Source organism: Dermacentor silvarum, chromosome 3, assembly GCF_013339745.2.
Source record: "Dermacentor silvarum isolate Dsil-2018 chromosome 3, BIME_Dsil_1.4, whole genome shotgun sequence".
Classification (NCBI taxonomy): domain Eukaryota; kingdom Metazoa; phylum Arthropoda; class Arachnida; order Ixodida; family Ixodidae; genus Dermacentor; species Dermacentor silvarum.
This window is the reverse complement of record NC_051156.1, coordinates 165639173-165663819: the sequence shown is the minus strand read 5'-3', so window position 1 is coordinate 165663819 and position 24647 is coordinate 165639173. Positions and strand designations below refer to the sequence as shown.

General features: G+C 45.7%; 2 protein-coding genes across 3 annotated transcripts in view; both read right to left on the bottom strand.

Moving 5' to 3' along the window:
• LOC119445995 (solute carrier family 13 member 5) overlaps positions 1-3541 on the bottom strand; it is a 345149-nt gene extending 341608 nt beyond the window's left edge. Inside the window, exon 1 of one of the 2 annotated variants that reach the window (XM_049663795.1) lies at positions 3458-3541. In XM_049663795.1, the coding sequence (XP_049519752.1) occupies positions 3458-3526 (69 nt within the window). In that variant the 5' untranslated portion in view covers positions 3527-3541. The remainder of the gene's footprint in view (positions 1-3457) is intronic. The other variant, XM_049663797.1, reaches the window with a different exon arrangement.
• Positions 1-24647, bottom strand: part of LOC119445993 (solute carrier family 13 member 5-like) — a 383695-nt gene that overhangs the window by 272143 nt on the left and 86905 nt on the right. The gene's annotated exons all lie outside the window — the stretch shown is intronic.

Here is a 24647-nt window from a genome sequence, read left to right as displayed (position 1 = left end):
AGGAGATCTTCCTCCTTGCCAGAGGGGAGGCCCAGGCAGCCGTGCTCCCTCAAGGGCTGCAGAAGATAGCGTCAACCTTTCCCTTTCCCTCAAGAACCACTTATCATCATCAGAGGCTCCGGCAACAGTCACCAACGCCGCACGCATTTTCAGCGAACGCGGGCAAAACGCCGGCGGCGTCGACAACAGTTCTGCGTGTTGCCGGTGCTGCTGCATGTCCAAGTTTATACAGCTCATAAAGCTGCTATCATTACTCCGTATAGCTCTCTTCAAATTTGCTATCGCAATTGATGCTTCGCCTTTCAGGTGAAACTGCGACAACTTCTATTTGAAATCCGGCGATTGGGAGGCCCGGGCCTGGGGCCGCCTAGATGGCCACTGGGAGCTGTTGCTCGCGCACGGCATCCATGGCTCGCTGGACGGCCCAAAGTACAGTACATAAATGAAATTTTGCATCCTAAATTCCTAAATTCCTTGAACTCTACTTGATCCAAAATTTAGCTTCCTTGAGTATGTAGTTGCCGGGCTGTTTACAACAGAAGATTCAGATATTTGGCAATTTTCAAAAGCAAATTATCGAAAAAGTAAAAATTCAAAATTATTTTGCTACGTCTAGGAACTAGATAAATATGTCCTAAAGCTACAGAGCAAGCCGCCATGCAGTAACTGCGGCAGTTTATTCTAAATATGTTCACAACTGAGACACAGTTCGCAAAAACCACGTATCTCATGCTTGTTCTTCAACATTTATTTCTAAATCACATTAATCGATTTCCTTATATTATATATATTTGGAATCTACAAGAATTAAGCTTTTTATGCTTTATACGACAACTTCATGTCCTACTGAAAACGGGGGGCTCGTGCCGCCGGAGTGGGACCGCCACTTTAAAGAGAAAGCTCTATTACGCCATGTCTTGCAAGGTCATTCATCGCGTCTCAATAACCTTGAGCCGCCGGAGCGCGTCTGGCGGGTGTGACGTCACGCCACGCATACTGCTGCGGAGAGGTGTCGCAGCTGCGCTCGCTCGGAGCCTCGCTGCTGTGATACCACGTGACTTGTCGAGGGTATAAAGGCTGCTTCGCCGGCGTTTGGTCGCTCAGTCTCGCCACGGATGGCGCGCGGGCTCGGTCGTCTGCACGTGAGCTTCAGCGCAAGCGACATACTGAATCCAATCATCCAGTTGATATAGCTACACGGGAGGCTGCGAAATCTCAAGAAAAGACTAAAGTTGGCTGCTGAAACACCGAAGCGAAGGGAGGCTAGAATGGCACGTTATAGAGAAGTTATAGACCACACAAAGAGCGATGGAACAAGAAATCTTAGGACGAACGTTAAGAGACACGAAGAGAGCGGTGTGGATCAGAGAACAAACGGGGATAGCCGATATTCTAGTTGACATTAAGCGTAAGAAATGAAACTGGCAGCCCATGTAATGCGTAGGATGGATAACCGGTGGACCATTATGGTTGCAGAATGGATACCAAGAGAAGGGAAGCGTAGTCGAGGTCGGCAGAAAACCAGATGGAATGATGAAGTTAGGAAATTTGCAGGCGCAAGTTGGAATACGCTAGCGCAAGACAGGGGTATTTGGAGATCGCAGGGAAAGGTCTTCGTCCTGCAGTGGACATAAAATATAGGCTGATGATGATGATGATGAGAGAAGCTTACCAAGCACAGAAGCATGCATTAATGAAACACTGCGTGCCTAGTCTTTGCAAGATCAAGCCAAACAGACCTTGCACTCGTGATAACTATATATATATATATATATATATATATAGGTTTACATCAGCCATTCTTTTTCTTCATTCTTCCTACTGTACGGTCGCCAACCGTGTCATACCATAGACACCTTACTGCCCTACAACCCTGATGCCTCTGAGCATGCGCCTATTTCCGAAGCTGCCCGATATGCCGAAGAATGTCGTCAACTGGCCAGTCGTTTCACTATGGCGGACCAGCAGCGCCAGAAACAGATCCGGGACGACCACCCTCCCCCCTCTACTTTCTTTCCCGGAACACTCGTCTGGTTGTACGTACCACCCCACGCTCCTGGTCTGTCTTCCAAACTGCTCCCTAAGTATGACGAGCCCTACCACGTGGTCGAGCGCACATCTCCTGTGAACTATGTTATAGAGCCTCTTACGCCGCCTGACAATCTCCGCGGCCGTGGATGCCATATCGTTCACGTAGACCGCCTCAAGTGCTACTTCGACCCTCCTGTGCCCACCTCTTAGATCGCCAGGATGACTCATACTTATTCCGCGGGGGCAACTGTAATGAAGAAGAGGAGGGCAGCCAAAGCGCAAGCAGGATCGCCAACGCAGAGCGCGAGGCAGTGCTCGACCTGATCCAATGCTCTTTGCTGTGGAACTTTCTTGATTCACGGCCCACATCCAATAAGCCTCATTTAACCAAATTTTATTGCAACGTCACCTGATAAGTTTGGCGTGCGGTGTCAGCACAATCAGAGGATTGCAACACTTTTCAAATGCAGGGCAAACAAACTAATGACTACACGATACATTCTGACGGTTTCAATCCACACTTCAAATCTGTCTTTACAAGCGATAACAATTGTTTGCCCGCTTTTAATGCCCCTTGACCACCTATTTCGAACCTCGATCACTATAGAATGCTATCCTGAACATACTGTTTAATCTAGACGTTAAAAAAGAGAACCTGGCCCAGACGGCATTCTCAAAGCAGTTTTGGAAAGATATGCTGAATGACAATCCAAGTATTTTTACATTTTGTTTATTCGGTAAATAAATGAAAGTGAACTCCTGAAAGAATAGTTAACAACCAAAATTAGACGAATACATACAGCACGCAAAAAAGGTAGCGTTGCGAATTACCAACCTATTGTTATTGTTATTATTTTTTTGTCTTCAACAACCTGTAAAATTTTGAAGCACGTCATTGATAATCATATGGTAGGTGTAGAGGTCGCCACTTTACAATGTGGTAGTTAGTGGCGCCCCCATCTGTGTAATAAATTTGTTTGCACGCACTTCAATAAACTGTTGTTTGGGGTTAACCGCGGGCTAGTGGTCTCGCTCGAGTCTCCCGAGGCTACGTCCTGGTTAACGCACTCCCAGGGCTGTGAACCTAACATATTGTCAGAAGTCACTATCACATTACATTCGCTCTTTGTTTCCTGCACGTACTGTTCCATCCACTTTTCAAAATCAGTCTTACCAATTATTGCTTTCGTTCCTAAATGCAGCCAATGGGAAGCATTGTGAGAGCATCGCACGAAAAAATGAAGGACAGTTTTTCACTGGCAAGCTGGATTTTCTTGGCGAAGTAAAACGGTAGCTGCTTATATCTTTCACAATGGCTCTAAATAAATAGGTAGGGCTTAAGATAATTAATTCCTTCCTTCTTCCCTAAGACAGGGGCAGTCAATATGAAATGACGCGCGTGTTTCACGTGCCCCTTTACACTCACATTCAGGTAAAAGTTGGCGACATTAGTGGACGGCACGATCCCCAAGAACGGGAACAGGAAGACCGGCATGAGCGAAGTGACCGCCAGAGGTATGACTTCCGTACACCAGTAGAAAGCCATCAACAGCAAGGTGTAGGCGCACCAACCGGCCTGCGTACGACAGCAAAAAAAAAAGAGAGAAAAAGGGTTAAATTCCGTATTTTTATCTAAAAAAAACCACACATACACACATGAGCCACACTCACTACGTCCCCGCTTTCATATGAAGCCCGTGCATTTGCATTGAGGTCAATTGAAGTCATGCATCAGCGAGCAGTTTACTGAGGCCTTTCGAAGTTTATTCAAGTGATGCTGACTTTCCTTTACTTTCTTTTGACGTCTTTCTTTCTATCTCGAGTCCATTTTTCTGTCCCACTCCTTGACATCGTAATACTTCACGGACACTTACGTTTTGTATGATTGCAACCGTACTAGTTTCTTCTGTGTGACATCACACATTCTTAGGTGTACTAATTAAGGTTTCGCGCATCGCAGACCATTACCAAATTTACGATAATTATGGCCTTATGAAGTCTAAGTGATTGAATGCCTTAAGACTTGAAGTCGAGGAGGAGGAGGAGTCAAACATTTATTTGATGGAATAAATGGGGTTTGTGGTGTGGGGCCCACTTGGTTCATGGGACCCGTTCAAGCGGAGGTAGCTGCCCTCAGTCCAGGGCGCCACAGGCAGTTGCCGCTCAGCGCGCCCTGTCGATCAAACCAAGTTGATCGTCAAGGCTCTCGCTCCTCCCACCGCTCCACACTCGCTTTGTCTATAGGGGGCAGTCCTGGGCTGGCCCGGCATGTCCAGGTGGTGTGTAAAATCGTTGGCTTCTCATGAAACCATGGACAACGCGCGGAGTATGCCTTTGGGTGCATTTTGTTAAGAAAGTGTAAGTTGGGGTACGTGCCAGTCTGGATTAAGCGCCAGCTGACAGCCTCTTCCTTTGCTAGTCTTTTATGGGGAGGGGAGTAACTCCACTTCAAGTCGAGGTGCCGCTAGAATTCGACCTTTTGTCTCTTTCCATGGTACCAGCGCACAATAACAAATATCACAGAAAGTTAAAGATGAGACAACGTTTGGTGCACGTTAAAGAACCCCAGGTGGCCAAAATTACTCTGGAGTCCCTCACATCGGCGTGCGTGATATTCAAATCGTGGTTATGGCACGTAAAATCCCTGAATTTAGAAAGACGAGACAAGCTGATCACAAGAGAGGCACACAAGCCCCTTGTGTTTCGCATCTGTTCAATCGTCTCACACCTAGCGCGGGCATTCAGTTTTAACGGGATAGCGTTAAGGGCCCCGTGTCGCAGAAAATACGGCGTCGGCATCGGTATTTTCTCCGTCCGTGGCGGAGAAAATCATCCCAAACCACCCCGACCACGCAGGCCCTCCGCGTGGCGCAGAGGCGCTAGGGAACAAAATTGAATTCCTCAAAGTAACATGTGCGAGAAAAAACGTAAACTACGACTTAACTACAACCTGCAGACATCATAGCGTCGGATTGTAATTTGAATGTACGAGAAAACCAAATTCTGTTACGAAAAAACTCATGCACAAACCCCTTTTCCAGCATTTCTACGATGCCAACAGCGGCGCGCCCGGGCAGGTTACTTGCGTAATCACCATTCAGATGGCGCTCGCCACCTCGGCAGCGTTAAACTGTAGCGGTGCGCAGAGGCGAAGGTGGAGAAAAAAGAAAGCTGCGCAGCTGCTGGGAGGCCTGACAAACATTCAGGGATCTTTGAATGCTGTCTTCCACTCTTTAAAGCGAAGCTTAAGCGCCCTTTAATCTTTTTTTTTTGCATGTGCAGTTGCCATGATGTCTCGCGAGATGTTCAGTACTGGAAAAATACAGGGACAGAGATAAAAATGACAACACACGGCGCTTCTATGAATGTCCTAGTCTTTTAGTGCTATTGAGGTTCCGAGTATGACAGAGCAACTAGCCCGAATCAATGTCTTGGTCACGTGCAGTGTATTTCAAACCACATTCTTGTCATCTGCTTGTCTTCATGTGCTGGCCCGTCAGTATGGCTTACGTCGCCAGGGGCGAACGTTTCAGTCAAAGTATTTGTTCACGACCACATTGTAGCTTTTGATCTGGAGAAGCGGTGTCATTTCATTAATTTCGTGAACTTGCCTGATAATTTGATTTTCTTCATGCTTAATTCGTTCATACGAGCAGCTTCTTCGTTTACTTAATTTCCAAATGAAATAGAAGTGACGCATTCTGTTTATTTCCATGATACATGAATCATTGCCATACAACACGTCTTCATTGAACTTTTCAGAAGCAAGGAGCGCAAACTCTATCGCCATTATACAGAAACAATCATAAGACAGACAAAAAATTGCCGCGTATCTGCGTGCTTCGCTGCAAATGTCGTCGAAAGACGATAGTCTTCTGCCGGCCGTACTACATGAGTGCTGGTCTGATCCGCGGCCACCCGTGATGCTGTTCTCGTACCATTTCCGTCCTGGCATGATAAATGCAATGGAGGTTTGTTTGAACAGATTTCATTTTACCGCGTTATTTCATCAAGCGGCCATTTATGTTTTGCCCTGCCTCAGACAGCGCTTCCTTTATGTTGAATCGGCCGCATCTGGCTGGCATTGATAAAATTGAGGAGGCGCTGCGTGAGACATGGACGCCATCTGGCAATACATCGGGAAACATGAGCTTGTGCAGAGGGTTTCCTTCCTCCATGGCAGAGGGCGCTCGTCGGCGCGCAGTCGGGGAACGTCGTTCGTCGGCGTGCATAGCATGGCATTTTCAGCGCAGCTTAAGAAACTAGGGTCTTTAGAGTTACGTATCTATGTATTTTCTATTAAAGGAACACACCTCCTAATACTTACCTAGTGATGTTGCGCCTCAGATATGTGTAATATTAACTTTGTGATCGATAACGTTCACAAGTATGAACAGCCGTACCAGTTTAAGTAGTGTGGGCGGTAAGCAAGTGGTCCAACTTTGGCCGGGTGGCTGAATCGGGTGACAGACAGACAGACAGACAGACAGACAGACCAAATTTTCAGCGTTTAAGTTCCCCAAGAAAGACTATCGTCTTTTAAAAAAAGTTACAGGCGTGCGCGCGGCACACGCAGCACAGTCACAGCGTAAGCTGGTGGAGCGGCTCAAGACTAGCTCCTCAAGAGTAGCTCCGAGTAGCGACGTTTAGCTGCAGCACCAAATGCGTATCTATATAAAAATGTTGCGAGGCGACAAGGTGGTAAAGACGTCCGACGCTGCTCGACGAGTTTCCCGTTCTGATCTCGTCGAAAACCTCCGAGCCGCCCCCAGAGGCCCTGGCAACAGTCACCAACGCCGCGCACGTTGCGAACGCGGGCAAAACGGCGACGGCGTCGACAACAGTTCAGCGCGTTGTTGGTACTGCTGCATGTCAAAGTTTATACAGCTGATAAAACTAGTATCATTACTCCGTATAGCTCTCTACTAAGTTGCTATCGCAATTGATGCTTCGCCTTTCGGGTGAAACTGCGACATTTTTTCTCGAATACGGGCTCAGTTGTTCATGTTGAACCCCCTCGCTGTAATTTTAAAGGGTTTGGTAAGCTTTGAGCGTAACTGTTATAGAATTCACCTGCCCTGAACAGCGCACCGGCGCAGTGGTGTTACATTGCTCAGAAGGATTAGCGAAAAATATACGCTGTCTACTACGATATAAACAAGTATAGATTATAACGACATGATGACATGTCACAGCAATCGCAGCATGGTAATATGAATTCACACATTACAGTTTTTGCACTCATTTCCCAGTGGTTTTATAGAATCAGAATACCTTATATGAAAATGACTTGATGTGCGTTTTTACATCGTTGGATAACTCACTTTTTAAACTACTATCTGCGGCGCTCGTTGGATCGAGGTTTCTGCTGCAAAGGGGTTAGTATAGTGCGTTGTAGAATGCGTCAAACGGGGTTGAGTATCTGCTGCTCCTAGAGCACACAAGAGGGCACACTCGCAGAACAGGCGTGCCATTCTATTTTTGCATCTACAGCTGTCTATTCTGAGTCAGTAATTCCGATGAGAAAGGAGTAGGCATCTGCGGATTCTACTCGAAGCCGCACAGGACGTAAGAAGATTATATCTCGCCGTGTTAAGCTGGACAGATGGCTGAGCTGTATAGGTGGCGATTAAAAAAAAACATTGATGGCTCTGCCGCAATCGAGAGTATATTTAAGGATCAAATGGCTGCCATATGGCGTCTTTTGCTGGCTGTGGTGCCACCGCGTTCAACCGCGTTTCTTCTAGCAACATTCCAACGCACTCAGCGACTGCCGCCACTTTTAACAGCGGAGCTGTTTAAGCCGACCGTCTGTCCGTGTGTCGCGAACAAAACCTCGCTGAGCGATGACGTCACCGGCATTGCCTAGCAACCACCTCGCGCGGCGGCGTGTGCTTCGCCTCTTCTCCGTGCCATGCACATGTTGCCTTGACATGGGACGTTAAGGAGTGGGAAGGAGAGCATGTGCACGGCGCGCGCTATGCCGGGGAGAGAGAAAGAGAAAATGAGAACAAGAGTGAGAGAGAGAAAGAAATTGTAGCAGCACCAACGAGGCAACGCGCAGAGCTGCTTTGGCGCCGTCGCGTTTCCCCGTTTCCCCGCGTTCGCGCCGAATGTGCGCTGTGTCCGTGACTGCAGCAGGCGCCTCTGGCGGCGGCTCGGCAGGTTTCCACCAGCCACGCCCCGGCAAGTGTGAAGGCGCAGCTTGGCCGTGATCTCATCGCGGAGCTAAAGCAGAGAGCCGCCGCGACGGCGGCAGAACTCTCGTCGACTCTGTGGCGAGTGCATGTAGCCTTGACATAGGACGCCCAAAGAATATCCAAAAGCCGCTCATCTTGAAGCGCGTCGCGCGGCCAAGCAAGAATTTGCGCGTCGGCGGCAAGCCGATTCGGAATACCGTGCCTAGCAGCACTTAGCATTTGCTAGCAAAACTTAGCCAGACCAAGTAAAACCTGGAAGAAGCTAGGTCGATCACCAGCTCCACTGTTTACTCCAGCCTTGCACCCCTAGTGCAAGCTGCCCACGTTTTAAGCGAAGGTTTATAGACTAACAACTGTCGGCGGTGATGGTGGTGTCACGCTGAAAAGTGGGCCGATCCTGGTAGTAGTGCAGAAAGGGTCCAATCTCAATGGCACATACCTGGGACAAAAAGAAAGAGAGAGAGAGAGAGAAACCAAGAAAGAAAGAGCGAAAGAAAGAGAAAGGAAGAAAGAGAGATAACTGGATAACACTTGAGGAACGTACCTTTCCTCCTATGCATGCTGCCACTGGAATAAGAAGGATGGGTACACATATGATGTACACGAGACGCCAGGAGTTCTTGAGCACACCGAAGGCACCCAGCATCGTGCGACCTATCCTGCCTGAAAAAGAAACGATCCAGTAGAAATAAAAGTCACCAACAGAGGGCGCATTCACGCTGTGGAATTTAAAATCATAGGCAGCGGTACAAGGTAAATTTTTGAAAAAGAAAAATAATGAGAGGTATACAAAAATGCTAGATAAAGAACATGTGTAGTATACCTGGTTAAATCAAGCAGGCTAGGTGACTATTTGTCGCCGCCCCGTTTCAAAGGGGATGCCAATAAATCATCATCATCATCATCGTTCTGACGGGAGATATTCCCTCAGAACTTGCCCGCTGCAACAAACTGGACACTAAAGGCCCATTCGCAAAATAAATGACCATTTAGGACTGTAGGTCAGAGCAAACACTTGAACAGTTTGATAGACTGGCGACTCTATTCGGCTGCTGTTAGATTCGGTAATCGAATCAAATGTTCGCCATAAAAATCTTCGTCGTATGTATGTATGTATGTATGTATGTATGTATGTATGTATGTATGTATGTATGTATGTATGTATGTATGTATGTATGTATGTATGTATGTATGTATGTATGTATGTATGTATGTATGTATGTATGTATGTATGTATGTATGTATGTATGTATGTATGTATGTATGTATGTATGTATGTATGTATGTATGTATGTATGTATGTATGTATGTATGTATGTATGTATGTATGTATGTATGTATGTATGTATGTATGTATGTATGTATGTATGTACGTATGTATGTATGTATGTATGTATGCGCACTGACGTGAAAATCAGTGACAGGCGCGTTTCAAAAAATCCTTGTACACCGCTCAACGGCATTTTATTGATAAGCAACCCTGTAAGAACAATCTTGTATAATTTATTGTATTCTGGCGACGGAAAATCGGCGTAATCTTATTGTAGCCTGAGCAGAAGGAGCTCTTTTTTACGGTAAACGTGTCCATCAGCAATCTTTCGTTGGTACTTTTTTCACTAATAAGTAATTATAAAATTCAGAAGCGTGCCCGGATGCGTGCATAATTATGAAACACGGCCTAAAGAGCCCACCATCTCTAGCTGTCAGCGTGGGGATACGTTATTTCGAACATACTTGATTTTTTTCCATTTACTTATCTGAAATATTTCCGAAGCACGACGGCACTAGAGAGAACAGCGAGAACCAACAATTATTGCATAGTTAGAACATATAAAATCCGAAACATCATATGCAACATAACACTGATAAGAAAAGGCGTGATAAATGACAGTCTTAATTTCCACTATCTGCGATAGCAGCGACGTCGTCGGCAAAGCAGTTAGTTACATTTCATGCTGTTTTTTTTTTGTTTTTTTTAGATAAATGAATCTTCGTAACATGTGTTGGCTCGGTATGATGGCGCACAAATCATTGAATGTGTGGCCCGAACAAGAAGACATGGGGAAGCGTTGATAGAAATGCGCATCTTTTAAAGCGGAAATGATATATTTTATGGAGGAAGGACGGTGACGTTTTCGACGTGGTAATTTCTCGCACATATCATCACCCTTAACAAACGAAAAAAAAAACGCTTTTTATATAGTTATAACTTTAACTGTGGGGCTAAATATTAACGTGCAGTAATATGCAGTTAGGGAGGATCGCGTTAGTAACTTTACTAAGTAAAAAAGTTACTACCCCTTATAATGGGTCTCAGTTAACTCCCAAACATGTTGGCCGTTATTAACGCGACTGCATTTTCATTGACAGAAGCATAATCGAGCCTACCTGACTTATAAGCGTCATTTTCATTCTAATATTAGGTCGATTTTATTGTAAATATGCACAACCAAACAGAATAAAGAAATGACAAATGCGAATCGCATTGTCTGCGTCATAATCTTTCCACTATCCATTCACGGTGCCGAATGGCCATGCTTACTAGGGATGACGTCATTCCACGATGACTTCGAGTAACTACGCCATGCAGGACGTACTGAACGAATGATAACATATAGAAGAACACATGCAGAGCACAACAATGTTACTACGCCGCATGACCTATAAAAATAAAGAGGGGGGGGGGGGGGCAGAAAGAAAAGCTCCTGAGACGTCAAGATCGCTGCTCGAAATTTCGTTACGATGGTACCATCACCATCGGTACGGCTCCGTAAGGCTCCTACCTGTTCACCTTCCTTATCTTCCATGCCTCGGCGGCAGCGCAATGTCTTGAAGGCAATGACGCGCTAAATCTGGACAATTTACTTATCAATAAAAATGAATTGAATTGAATTGAATTGAATCATTGCGTCTTGGATCGTTTCTGTGGCCAAGCAAACTTTCGAAAAGTGTTTGCCTTCGAAAAAAAACACCGTGAATAATTATCGCGAGTGGACTGGCCGCATAAAACATGCTGAGGTAGCCACACCATTGACGAAAATATCAGATAAGGCTAGGTGCGGGCAGGTCTACCTTACAGACGTTCTTTTTCTGCGTCAGTCACGCTTTAAGAGACCGTTTAATTGCAAAATGTTTGTTCGCACAGCTCTTACAGAAGCATGTGTAATAAAAATTTCTGCGCTTGGCTAGGTAATATCGAGGACGCGCTCCGAACTAGTCATTTGCTTTAGCCGCCTAACATAAATTACTGGAAAGTTAATTAACGTAGCTTTGTTAATTACGCACACAACTGCTCAACTCTCTCTGTGTCGAGAGGTTACCAATCTGAAGACTCGAATGACAAATGATGTTGCTGAGATTTATATTAGTTTATTATTTTTATTTGGGGAAATGAAAAACAACCGCCATACTGATAGTTGGTGGAGTAGGCTTATTATAAAGCAAGTGGGAAAGCTTGGACAGGTTTTATTTTTTGGCCCAAATTAAGTTCAGGAGCTCAAACGCATGCGCCACAACCGTGCACATCAGCTCTACAATGGATTTTTCTACATTTTACAAGCACCTCAGTGCTACCGTACCTCGCACAAGGCGTGTCAGAAGATTGCGTGCGCTCCCAATTGAATTTCTGAGGGTTAGTGGCATCAAGCTCGGTTTCCTGGCGTTATCATGAATAAAAACAGCTGCATAGGGGCAAGCATTGGAGGCATTTTTTAGTACTTTGTAACAGATGGAGAGTGCGTAGGTGCGCGTTAGAACATGTACTGAAGTTGTAGGATGAGTTATTTGGGGCATATATTTTGGCTGCATAATGTTAAGACCCAAAGAAGAAAATACCGCGATTTTGTGACTATTATCGCTGTCATACGTACAGTCGCGTAAAATATTAGCGCCCACACAGTGGCCGGGGTGGAAGTGGCCCCAGTACTGCAAGGCTGACACGCGAAGTGCCGCTTTAATAAATGACAGTAATCGGGAAGTGTTTAGCTCTTGAAGTTTTGGTGGTGTCGGTGCCTCTATGCAGTCTTGGGGGCCCCTTCTAACTCGTGCACTATGTTTCAACTAATATTTAAAGCAACTGTACATGTTCGTTTTTGGGTGAGCTTCCTTGAGCGCCTAACCATTATTCCAAACTTATCGCTTGGCACAAAATGCGCCAGCATGTATTTCAAATATCCTGCATGAGTGTTGTCACCGATTCAATAGCGAAAAAGTGTTATCTAAAGAGATTGCACGCGTGAAGCAAATACTGGCATACATTCTCGATCACATTAGAGCGCCCGCGATGGCGCGGAAATGCAATTAAAAGCAATTAAGTCTGATGAACTGATACCTTGACAAGGTGTATGTAAACTGGTAGCCTAGCTTCCATACAAGCCCACATGTCAAGAAAATGGTGGCTCGTTGCAACCGTAGCCATCTACGTATCGGGGCACAACTAACAGCAAGCAAAAAATTTAAAAAATAGAAATAACGTCACAACCAGAAATGGCAGTGACGTCAAGATCTTAGGCCGCTGGGCGCAAATGTTTGATTTTCTTCAGCTTCCGGCATTGCGACCGCAACGCCAGCTGTTATTTTTTTTTTTTTGACGCAGAGGCGAGCTTGCGACTCGCCTCAATTGAAGCGTCATTAAACTGTGGGAGTGGTGTATGTCTTAATGCCATCATAATTAGGCTGTTATTGACGGCAATTGCTCCAGCAGGTTCCTTAGGAAGGTGAGAGAATTGGATGGAAATAAATGACAGTTCCACAGAGGTTACAAACAAACTTCACTTTTATTCGTATAGAATAATGCAATCAATATAATTGACCAAGCAAAACTTCTTTCAATAGATGAAAAGTACTATACGGCAAGCACACAGACGTAATTTATAAAAACATCCGAAAACTTTTCACAGAACCATTCGCAATTTCGGGCGACACCCTGTATTCATATCCAATAGTTATCAGACAAGACAACATTGCTCCACATCATCCTTTAGAAAACATTTGACTTACTAATATTGCTTCCCGTGGGACACTCAGAGCCTGAGTTACGGTGAGTGAACGAACATTGCGCGACGTTTCTTCGTGGAGCTTTCCGCATTCATCGTCACGACGAGAAACAGCACGTCGGATGCCGCAGCGTGCTTGCACTATAACAAAAAAACCTGCACTCGCACCTTTCGCCAATGTATTGCGTGCGCTAGGTCACGAAAAACTTGAAGTGAAGTGCACGCCACACTTTGAACAAACACGCAAGGAAATTAAAAAAAAAAAAACTCGGATCAAACCAGCCGCCTTCTAGTGAGCAACGCCATTCTGCACGACATCATAGCTGGTTTGCACGGTCACGGCCGCTGGGCTTTTTTTTTTATCCAGCGGCCGTGGCACAGTCTTCCCAAGTCCTGCGCCAGAATCACTGGTTGGTAGGGGTCACCTTGAACGAACTAATACATTGTGAAATAGAAACAAAATTAATAATTGTTTTTTTGAAACGGAATATTTACTTACATGACAGTATTCTGAATAAAAATTTTCGAACATTTATTTTTCACATAGGTTTCCTAGTTTCAGTGTGTGTCCTCCCCCCCCCCCCCCCCCTCACCTAGTGGCGCTTCAATCGTGCACCACTAACTGATATCTCTGGGGATAGGTTTTGGCACGCTTTTTTCTCCAAGCTTCGCGACCTATTTAGATGGACCTTGACCTCGATCCGTAGATCAGATTCCGACGAAGGACGACTTTGCGCGCCGCCATCGTTGTGCTTTGAGTGTTATTTTTTTTTATTCAACCCAAGCTCGCCTAATGATGAGTTGGATTCGAGACTCACCCTTTTGGAACTGCCTTGTTCTTCAGATCACTACAACGTGACCGTATAGACATATGGTATCTTCGACGGGTCACCTCCATCCCCCGAAGCAGAGTCGAGCAGATCCGGTGTTCCCCGATAGAACTCAGAGGAAGATGACAAGCGCACAAGCCGAACTTGTGACTTGCTCTCGGAGGAGGAAATGGCAGATGCGAAACCACGTACGTGACTACTGCCAACGCCCGATGCAAGGCCGATCCAAATAGGTCGCGAAGCTTCGGGCGAAAACCGGTTCAGAACAAAGTGTCACCGACGTCAGCAAGGGTGGTTATGGGAGCAGCGATTGAAGCGAGACTATGTGAGGAGGGAACAAACATGGGGAAAGAAAAAAAGCGTTTTCTTCTAAATAAAACGAGACAGTCTGATTCATTAACCCAAAATAAAATTCCTAATCAATTTTATATACGCGCGGTGAGAAAAGGAAAGACAACTCTACTTTACTTTATCATTATGAATAAATACCTTTTTTTTTCAGCGCCCAACATAACAGGGAGCGTTTAAGACGCCATAAGACGCCACTAAAACATTCCAACCCAAGTGCAGCTCTGGAAGTTTGCACAAAGGCGCGCTCGTAAAGTTCACGTATTAATATACGCCCCCCTCACAAATTATGCTGTTTTGCTTGTCGCCGTTTGTCTGCATTTGGTGGTGCGGGGTGTTTTATTATCTCTTGACCTGTTCAGTCAAAAGTAGTGAGTTACGACCGCGAAATAATTGTTTACTTTAGCTGTTTTCTAGAGGCTGCGCTGGCCGACGGGTTGGCGTTCGACGATGCGGCCCACACTTTACACCCAAAGCTTTCGTCGGCCTCCAAAGAAAGTATATTGTGTGCAGGGGTACGATTTCTACACCCGTACGGCTGACATTTTGCTGCATCGCCTTTCATACTGAAAGCTGGAAACGCCCAAGTCGAATGGCGGGGCATTTGAATATACAGCTCTAATGGCGGGCCACCAAAACGAATTGTGCGCCTTTAGAACAAAATGGCATAACTTCTGTTCTTACTGGATATGGCATCACAATATTTTTTTTTCTGCCGGAAGTGTTCCCTTCTCACACAGATGGCGCTAAGACCCACGAACCGCTGAAGTCCCTATATAAGAAAAGTACCGCCATCTACTCTTTCCTCCGCCGCCTCCTCTCCTAAAGCGCTTGTTTTTTCCTTTACTTTTTTCTTGCGAAAGCCAATTCGACGATGGCGCACCTAGAAAGTCCACGTTGAAGCTTTCAGGCCGGGCACGCGCCGCCGCCGGCGACTGCGGCTGCGCAGAGGACTTTCAACATGGCTCTGAGGCGGAAAAAAAGAAAATATAAAGAAGTGAAAAGCGCGCGCTATCATCGTCCAATCGGAGATACAGGAGAGAGAGAAGCGGCGTTTATCAAAGGATGGCGGTACTTTTCTTATATTGGGACTTTACGAACCGCCGATGAACCGCCATGTTTTAAACGTATGGGCTTCTATGGAAGCTTCGCTACCAGCTATATTTATCTTCTCCGATCTTTCGCCTATACAAAGCTGCCGGCGCTGCCGGGAAAACCGGTGGACGCGCCGGTGGGACGGGCGTTCGTTGAGACGCCATCATGCAGTGGCCTAGGTTGCCTAGGTTAAAGTGAACCGTCGCCAACAGCGGCGACGCTGTGCTGTGATGGCGTTGCTGGACACGCTCGCAATCTCGACGACTGCTCCAACGAAAGGGCTCGGAACGCCTCAGAGCGCTCGAAGAAGGAGAAGAGCGATCGAAAAGAACCAGCCGAACGCAAGGCGCGCACCCTCTTTCAACCAGCCGATGACAACGCTGCTGGCGAGAGGGCTCTAAAGCGCTCAGAAACGGCCAGCCGAAGATGCGAAGATGGAGGGAGGAAAGCGTAGGTCAGCACGTACGTATTCGACAAAGTGTGGCGGAAGTCACGTGCTGCTTTTCGCAAAGGAGCACTGGGACTGGTTCCCCCGAACGTCAACGTTGACATAGCAACCGCGCTCCTGAAGCTCTCGCTGTTGCTGTCAGCCTTTGAAAAGTGCGATCAGATTTTTCAGCCGGCGTCTTTCTCGCAGCACATTTTGTCTGGGAAAAAATCTGACTGGAGTGTGGTGTGCAAACTTGAAAGTTGTGTCTTGGGTCTGTGAGTGTGAGTGTCGGCCAGCAACAGATACACTGAAGCAATCACGGCGCGGTTCTTCCTGATTCTTCGTCGTCATATTTAACGTGCCGCGGAAAAGCACAGGAGCGCGTTTGCTTCACTAAAACTGCTACAGAAGTTTCGTAGGCTTTGTCTTGACGCGCGTCGGCAGCACACACTTCCGGCGGCTCGTAACGTCATCATCATCAGTTTATATTTATGTACACTGCAGGACGAAGGCTTCTCCCTGCGATCTCCAATTATCCCTGTCATGCGCTAGCTGATTCCAACTTGCGCATGCAAATTTCCGAACTTCATCACCCCACTTAGTTTTCTGCCGTCCTCGACTGCGCTCCCCTTTTCTTGGTATCCATTCTGTAACCCTCCTGCGTTATCCCTCCTGCGCATTACATGGCCTGCCCAGCTCCTTTTCTTTCGCTTAATGTCAACTAGAATATCGGCTATCCCCGTTTGTTTTCTGATCCACACCGCTCTCTTCCTGTCTCTGAACGTTAGGCCAAACATCTTTCGTTCCATGGCTCTTTGCGTGGTCCTTAACTTGTTCTCGAGCTTCTTTGGTAAGCTCCAAGTTTCTGTCCCATATGTTAGCACCGGCAGAATGCAATCATTGTACACTTTTCTTTTCAACGGCAGTGGTAAGCTCCCAGTAAGCACTCCAACCCAAGTTTATTCTTCTGTAAATTTCTTTCTCATGATCAGGGTCCCATGTGAGTAACTGACCTAGATAAACGTACGCCTTTACGGACTCTAGAGGCTGACTGGCGATCCTGAATTCTTGTTCCCTTGGTCCTCAATCATTTGTTGTGTAATTCGTCCCCATTGTTGCTGAATAGAACAATGTCCTCTGCAAACTGAAGGTTGCGGAGATATTCGCCGTTGATCCTCACTCCTAAGCCTTCCCAGTGTAACAGCTTGAATACTTCTTCTAAGCATGCAGTGAATAGCATTGGAGAGATTGTGCCTCCTTGCCTGACCCCTTTCTTGATAGGTAGTTTTCAACTTTTCTTGTGGAGAACCAATGTAGCTGTGGAATCTTTGTAAATATTTGCCGATATATTCACGTATGCCTCCTGTACTCCTCGATTACGCAATGCCTCTGTTACTGCTGGTATCTCTACTGAATCAAACGCCTTTTCATAATCTATGAAAGCCATATAGAGGGGTTTATTGTACTCTGCAGATATCTAGATTACCTGATTGGTGACACGGATATGATTCATTGTAGAATATCCCTTCCTGAAGTGAACCTGTTCTCTTGGTTGAGTGAAGTCAAGTGTGGCCCTGGCTCTATTGGAAATTATCTTCGTGAATATTTTATACAATACTGAATGCAAGCGAATGGGCCTATAATTTTTCAATTCTCTAACATCTCCCTTCTTATGGATTAGTACAATTTTGGCATTCTCTGGTACACTTGAAGTCGCGAGCCATTGGGTATAAAGAGCCACAAGCTTTTCAAGCATATCTCCTCCACCTTTTATTAAGTGACTGTTATTCCATCTGTTCCAGCCGCTTTCCCAAGGGTCATATCTTGCAAGACCCTTCTAACTTCATCGCTTGTTATTGAAGGAGTCTCTGTATCCTGTTCATCACTTCTTCGAATGAAAGTAGGTTGGCTGCTCTAGGAACTGCACAGGTCAGTATAGAATTCTTCCGCTGCTTTTACTATGTCTTCGAAATTGCGGATGATGTAACCCTGTTTATCTTTCACTGCATACATTTTGCCTTGTCCTATGCTAAGTTTTCTTCATATTGATTTCATGCTGGGTCCATATTTTACTGCTTCCTCAATCTATTCCACGTGATAATTTCGGATATCCCTTATTTTCTTCTTGTTGGTCAGTTTCGACAGTTCAGCGAATTCTATCTGATCTCTCGAGTTTGACACTTTAATGATTTGCTGTTTCTTTATTAGGTCCTTTGTTACTTGGGAGAGCTGACCTACTGGTTGCCTTGGTGCCTTACCTCCGACTTTAAATGCTGCTTCTGAGATCAGCCTAGTTACGGTTTCAATCATTACCTCTATGTTGTGTTCACCTTCCTGTTCTAAAGCTCGTAACAATGCAAGTTCGAATCTCGGGCCTATCAGCTCCGGCGACATGATTGGAGGCGCAAAGGCAGACGACACACCAACATGGCTGCTTTTCCGGCTTTAAAAACGTGACGTCAGGGCCTCTCTTATTTTGCTTTATTGCGATAGCAATTATATGAACACTCCAAGCGGATGTCTGCCGTCGGCGTCGCCGTCGCAGTCGTCGTCGTCGTCGTGGCCGTCGCCTTGAGGTTCCGTATAAAGTCCTGTGGCGATAAAATTGTCGCCGCGCGCCGTATGCAGTATGGGCGTGTGAAAGCGCGCGTCCCTCGCGCGCTTTCACGCAAAGCGAACGCACGGCGGAGAGCAAACGCGACGTCTTCCGTCGTGCGAAAGGCCGGGGGGGGGGGGAGGGAAGAAAGGAGGCGACGTTTAGTTGCGGCACCAAATGCGTATCTTGCTAACGGGCCCAAGGGGAACTGGCGACTCAATCTCCCATGCTAAAGGAGGAAAGCGCGAAGGTAGCGCGGGAGGGAGGGGGTGCCGGTTCTACTCTGCCAGCAACTGCATACTTCTACATTGCGCGGTTGCGGGCTTTCGCGCGCACCGTATCTTGAAAGCAATCTCCGCACGCCTTTTACCTTTGCTTGCATTGTACTTTCGCCGCTCAGTTTCCGTTGAAGCAATAGACCGAACGAACCTTCGCTCGCTGGTGCGGCTGCGCTTGCTCACGCCAGCGTTTTGACAGTGGTTGTCTATGGTCATCGAGTGTGATCTATTCGTGTTTGCTTGTGCGGGTTCATACCATGCTTGTTAATTCAGTTAGTAGCGAATGCGTCAAGTATATGCAGCCGATAAAAAAACGGGAGATCCAACGCCATGTGGGAATTGATGTTATGCGAAGCAGTGCGCGGGGAGCCTACCAAGTTAACGAAATGAACATGAGAGCACCAAGACATAGGTGGCTGATTGATGACCTACATGACATGCATGTCATGACATTCATGTGATGAGTCCTCAGGAGTGCCTTCAGCGATGCCTAAGAGACCATAAGGCAAAAGCCTTAGTCATACTCATGACTATGACTTCAATCATCAACCTTTAACCTTTTCCTTCACTTAGTGCCACATCCGAACCCATTCCACTAATTTTTGAGTGTTCATATTTTTTCGCTGAGTCATTCTCATTTTTGCTGAGTCATGTCATGACTATGACTTCTACCATTTTTAGTGTTTCCTTCACTTAGTGCCCAAGTACGAACCCATTTCAGTGTATTTTAAGTGTTAATTTTTTTCGCAACTCATTGTCATTTTTGCTGAGTCATGCTCATTATTATGACTTCTACCATCATCCTTTAATGTTTCCTTCACTTAGTGCCCACGTACGAACCCATTTAAGTGGTTTTTGAGTGTTAATATTTTTTTGCTGAGTCATTGTCATTTTTTCTGACTCGTGTTCATGACTATTACTTCTACCATCATCCCTTAGTGTTTGCTTCACCTAATACCCACGTTAGAACTCATTTCAGTGGCCTTTGAGTGTTAATCGTTTTTCGCTGAGTCATAGTCATTCTAGCTGAGTCATGCTCAAGACTATGATTTCTACCATCATCCTTTGGTGTTGTAACTACGTCAGAACTCATTGCAGTGGCTTTTAGTATTAATCTTTTTTTTTTCGCTCAGTCATTGTCACTGTTGCTGAGTCCTCATGACTAGGACTTCTACCATCATCCTTTAGTGATGATGGTAGGCTGAAATGAGTCTGATGGAGACTGAAATGGAAAAACCACTGAAATGAGTTTGTACGTGGACATAGTGTCCATGTCCGAACTCATTTCAGTGGTTTTTGAGTGTTATACTTTTTTCGCTGAGTCATTGCAATTTTTGCTCAGTCATGCTCATGATAATGGCTTCTACCATCATCTTTTAATGTTTAATTCACTTAGCACTTACGTTGGAACCCATTTCAGTGGTTTATAATTGTTAATATTTTTTTCGCCGGGTCAGTGCCATGACGTGAACTAACCCGTCTAAAGATCGAGAGTGAGCAGATAAACTATCATGGTGACTCTTGTATTAGTAAGACTTCCCTAGCCTTAAGTGACAAGGAACTTGCTTTTTTGCGCATGTACAAGTAAATTTTCATTGCAGTTTGCACGCCCTGTTTTGTCACCCTGCTCCCCGCGAGCAATGTGGCTCACGTGGTCGGTGACGTACTTCCATGGCACTATATTGTTCGGCGTGGTCAAGGCAATAAACTTCATTGTTGTGAGTAGCGCCTGTGTGTTCGTACGTCTCCATCTTTGTCCTCGTCCTTACTAAGCGCTGAAATACTGCCTTCATGATGAACCAACAAGCCCATCTTGCCACTCTAGACGACAATCGGAGACTGAGCCAGTAACAACTTCGCTGTAAAACTCTCGATACAGCATTCTGTTGCTCAATACGTGCTACATAAAAGTGTTTTTCCGAGCGTGAAAGCAATATTGCCGCGTGACTGGCCGCTCGCGGGGCACTTTACGTGTATTCGCGGGCATCTTTCACGCTCGAGAAAACACTTTACGTTGCACGTAGTGAGGAACAGAAAGCTGCATGGGAAGTTATTCATGTTGCTCGACAATTTTCTCATTGACTCTTTTCATTCCTGTACCCCTTCCCTCAGTGCGGGGTAGCAAACCGCACTTGCGCCTGGTTGTGGGGTGTGGCGAGCAAACGATTGAAGTCAGCACCCAGCGTGCGTCCATTGCAGTGGTATAGACGCCCGCATTTGATGGTAATAAACGCTTTCGGAATACCATTCTTGGCAATTAGTCATCGGCCATACCTCATTGCACATTTCTTAGTGGCAGGCGCTGTGAATTACAACTCCTCTATCACGACAACAACTTACAACTTCGAGACGAAGTCATCCTCTTGACTCTCGCAATTGTGGGACTACTAGAATCATGGACTCACCGAAACGCTATTCTAAACAGACAGTTTGTAATAGCGTTTCTCATCTTACATACGTTAAACGCAAGCAACTTTGCAGCAGGTTACGGTGAGCGTCCCTTCAATACTGAGTGTACTGTACTGAAAGGCAAGAATAGGGAGACGTTAGAAGAGAGGATGCTGCCTTGGGTCTCGTGACAAACATACCCAAGCCAACAGAGTGTATTAGCTCGGAGGTAAGTGGCCTGGAAACGTGTCGTAAGTACTAATAGATGCTGAAGGCCACAAAGACGAACTGCACTTCTTGAAAATGACTGCGCACTGTAATCGTATACGAACGCTTGCTACTCTTAGCGGTCATTCCTCTTCTAGTGTGTCCACTCTGGCCCTTCATTATTCTTCTTATATTTTTTCACTTATCTTTCCCTTTTTTCCCCTCTAGTCAGTATCAGCGTGCAAATGAGGAACTCAAATGAATCGTTTTGAAGTGGATAGATTTAAATGCGCTAAGGAAATTTTTGCCCCCGTCCGGTGAAATCTGAATAATAACCAATAAAGTTTTATTTTCTTTAAAACATCCTGCTGATAATACTTAAGTTCATCTATTTTTCAATCTGTTAGAGGAAAATTTGGTTGTGAATTCTAAAGTAGTGTTAGAAGAGTAAACGGCAAGCGGAACACAAGTCTATAGTACATTTACCTGCATTTACTCAATGAAAATGTAGCACTTCTTTACTGTCACTATTTCTTCTGAAGTAAGCGCAATGAGTGTATTTGTTTTGTTTTCATTTTCCTTCACGCTCTTCAAACCAGAATAACTTCAACCAACAAAATCAAATTCTACCCTTGCAATGTAAATTTTCGTCCACTCGAAGTCAGCGCAATAAATTGGCAAGCGCAACGTTTCAGTTAATGGCGCTAAAACCCACCAAGCAATGACAACGTCAGCGTTATTAATCCTGAATCGTTTCTTCTCAGTACTTGTACTATGTACGCGTATACGTAAACAGATACACGAATCAAGGACCATCCCTGCTGTTATGTAACCGCAGCAGTTCGCGCTGCGATCTCGTGCTCCCTATTCCTTTCATTTCTAAATCTATAGAAGCGACGCTATACGCAGCACGCTGCCAAAACAAAAGCTCGCTTACCTCCATAGCTTGCATCATTGTAGGTCCTGCCATGTGCCTCCGGCAGCCTCTCCACGTTAAAGATGCCGGATACCATCGTAACCTTCACTCGGGTAACGCGGGAGGACACTTTTTTTCTGATGCACTCCGAGGAATCATTGCCGAGCGTCGGCACGCTAAGAGAGGAAAGTTTGTCGCGAACCTAATTCGCTTGAGGCAACCGCCGTCCTAGCGTTACCTTGGCCATTTGGACCAGATATGTGCGCACGGAGGAAAGAAGAATTGTACGTTATTTGTGCAGCATGTTCCACCGAGCGCCCGACAAAGGCCAGTCGAGCCTTTCATATATCCGCAGAACGTTCGGCGCGTTCCCCTCTCTTCACACGTAAACGAGCGTTTGCTATTGGACGAGACGTTAAAATGCATGGTTGCTGCCAGACAGGTCGTCGGAATTGCGGAGAGACGTGCTAACGGCTCCCGCAAAGCTTCCGTTGAATAATTTCTTTTCTTGAGGTTTATCTTTTCCTTTTTTTTAATTTGTGCACCACCGTGGCCAGGGGCTTGCGTATACGTCAGGGTTCTGTTTCATGGGTTTATTATTGAACCAGCGTGATCCATTGTTTAAGAGAAAACTTTAGCTCGCGCCTTTGTCCGATGCCGGCTACTCAAATTAGTGTAAAACGCAGGAATTCTTTTATGAGGAAACCACTGGACCGTTCTGAATGAAATTTGTTGCATTTAATAGAGAAACTTAAATTACTGTGATTGCATCAAACATACTTCTGATTTAGGCCATGGAATGTTGTGCAAGAATTGCAGGAAATCAGTAAACTTGGAAGGAAGAATACAAGCATTAAGTTTACAAATCCGCAACTCAGCCTTGAAAAAAATTGCTGTGGTTCAGCTTTGGTTAACCCTGGTTGATAGCGAAAGCTTCACTGCCCTGGCTAGGCCAATTGTCGAGCTGCGGCCGAGGTGTGGTTTCTCAATGATATAGAGACATGGTTGCAATGAATACAGTGTTTATTCATCATTTTTATGTCTATGAAGACACTGCGGTGATCAGTAAAGTAGTGAGACTTGGCTGCAACTCGAAGCCGGGCCCAACTCTACTCGGGCAACGGCGGCAATGTCTGCGTTCAGGGCTCCGTGAAGGCGTAAAGATAGTCCGACGTAGCGTGAACGCGTGCGCACGTTATGTCACGTTGGTGCGAACAACAGCGGCTATAGTTCGACCGATGGTTCGACGTACTGGCGCCGCCAACGTAACCGGACGCGCGGCCAATGCGCTCCGACGAGCCCGGCGTCTGATTATGCTCGCCCGCGCGTCAATAACGTCGGTCTATAAACACGCCTTGATGCACTTCTGTGGCTTGATCTCTAGCTCTCAAGGTGAAAAGTGTTGAGTAGCCGACGGCTGCCGGAGGTAGCGTAATGAAGCTTTCGCTTCAAAACAAATATCGCATTTCTAGAAACTGCAGTCATTGGACCATCAAAGCGAATAAATTTCCTGCATGAATATACAACTTATATGAATTTCTTACAATGTTTGGAAGGGTTTCGCAAATGCAACTTTCACAATTTAGGGGTATATTTCAGGGTGACGCACGATGCCATTGCTCTACGCTTTAGATTTAATACTAGGTGCAGTTTACCGAACTGCGATATCGTTTCCAGTTGCTGAGGCACAAAGTTCTATGGTCAACTTATGTTTATAAATTGTGCGATTTCTTTACGTAAAAATAGGAGACAGCCTAAATAAAATATTGCTTTTTGAAATCACCACATTTTAACTCTTTCTTCTAAAGTCAACGTAACTCACGAGACTTGCATTGTATATATGCGCTTTATTGCCAAATATCCATATAATAGACAGGGGTAATTGGAGATCGCAGTGAGAGGCCTTCGTCCTGCAGTGGACATGAATATAGGCTGATGATGATGACGATGATGATTCATATAATAATTTGTGCGTGTTCGGCTACTAATGAAATTAAATGTTAATTTCTTTTACTGGTGAAACTGCCAGTAATAGGTGACGCAGGTCAAATAGCTGCTTTGATGCAGCTTGGAGACCGCTCGGTCCAACTAAAGTCCCTAGATTTTCTGTTCTTCTTTAAGTAGCGACATCTACCTCCATCGGCCGCCATGTTCTTCCTAACCTCCTGAAGCGGCGTATGTGTGTAGATAGCATCTGACCGTAAACGGCAGCTGCTGCACCACACAAGTGAAATATACGCTTCAAACATGGGGCCAGACAACCAAATACGAACCCAAATGCGGCTTAGTACTGCGCTGTTGAGGCCGAACGGCAGGCGTCGTATTGCGGTCGCG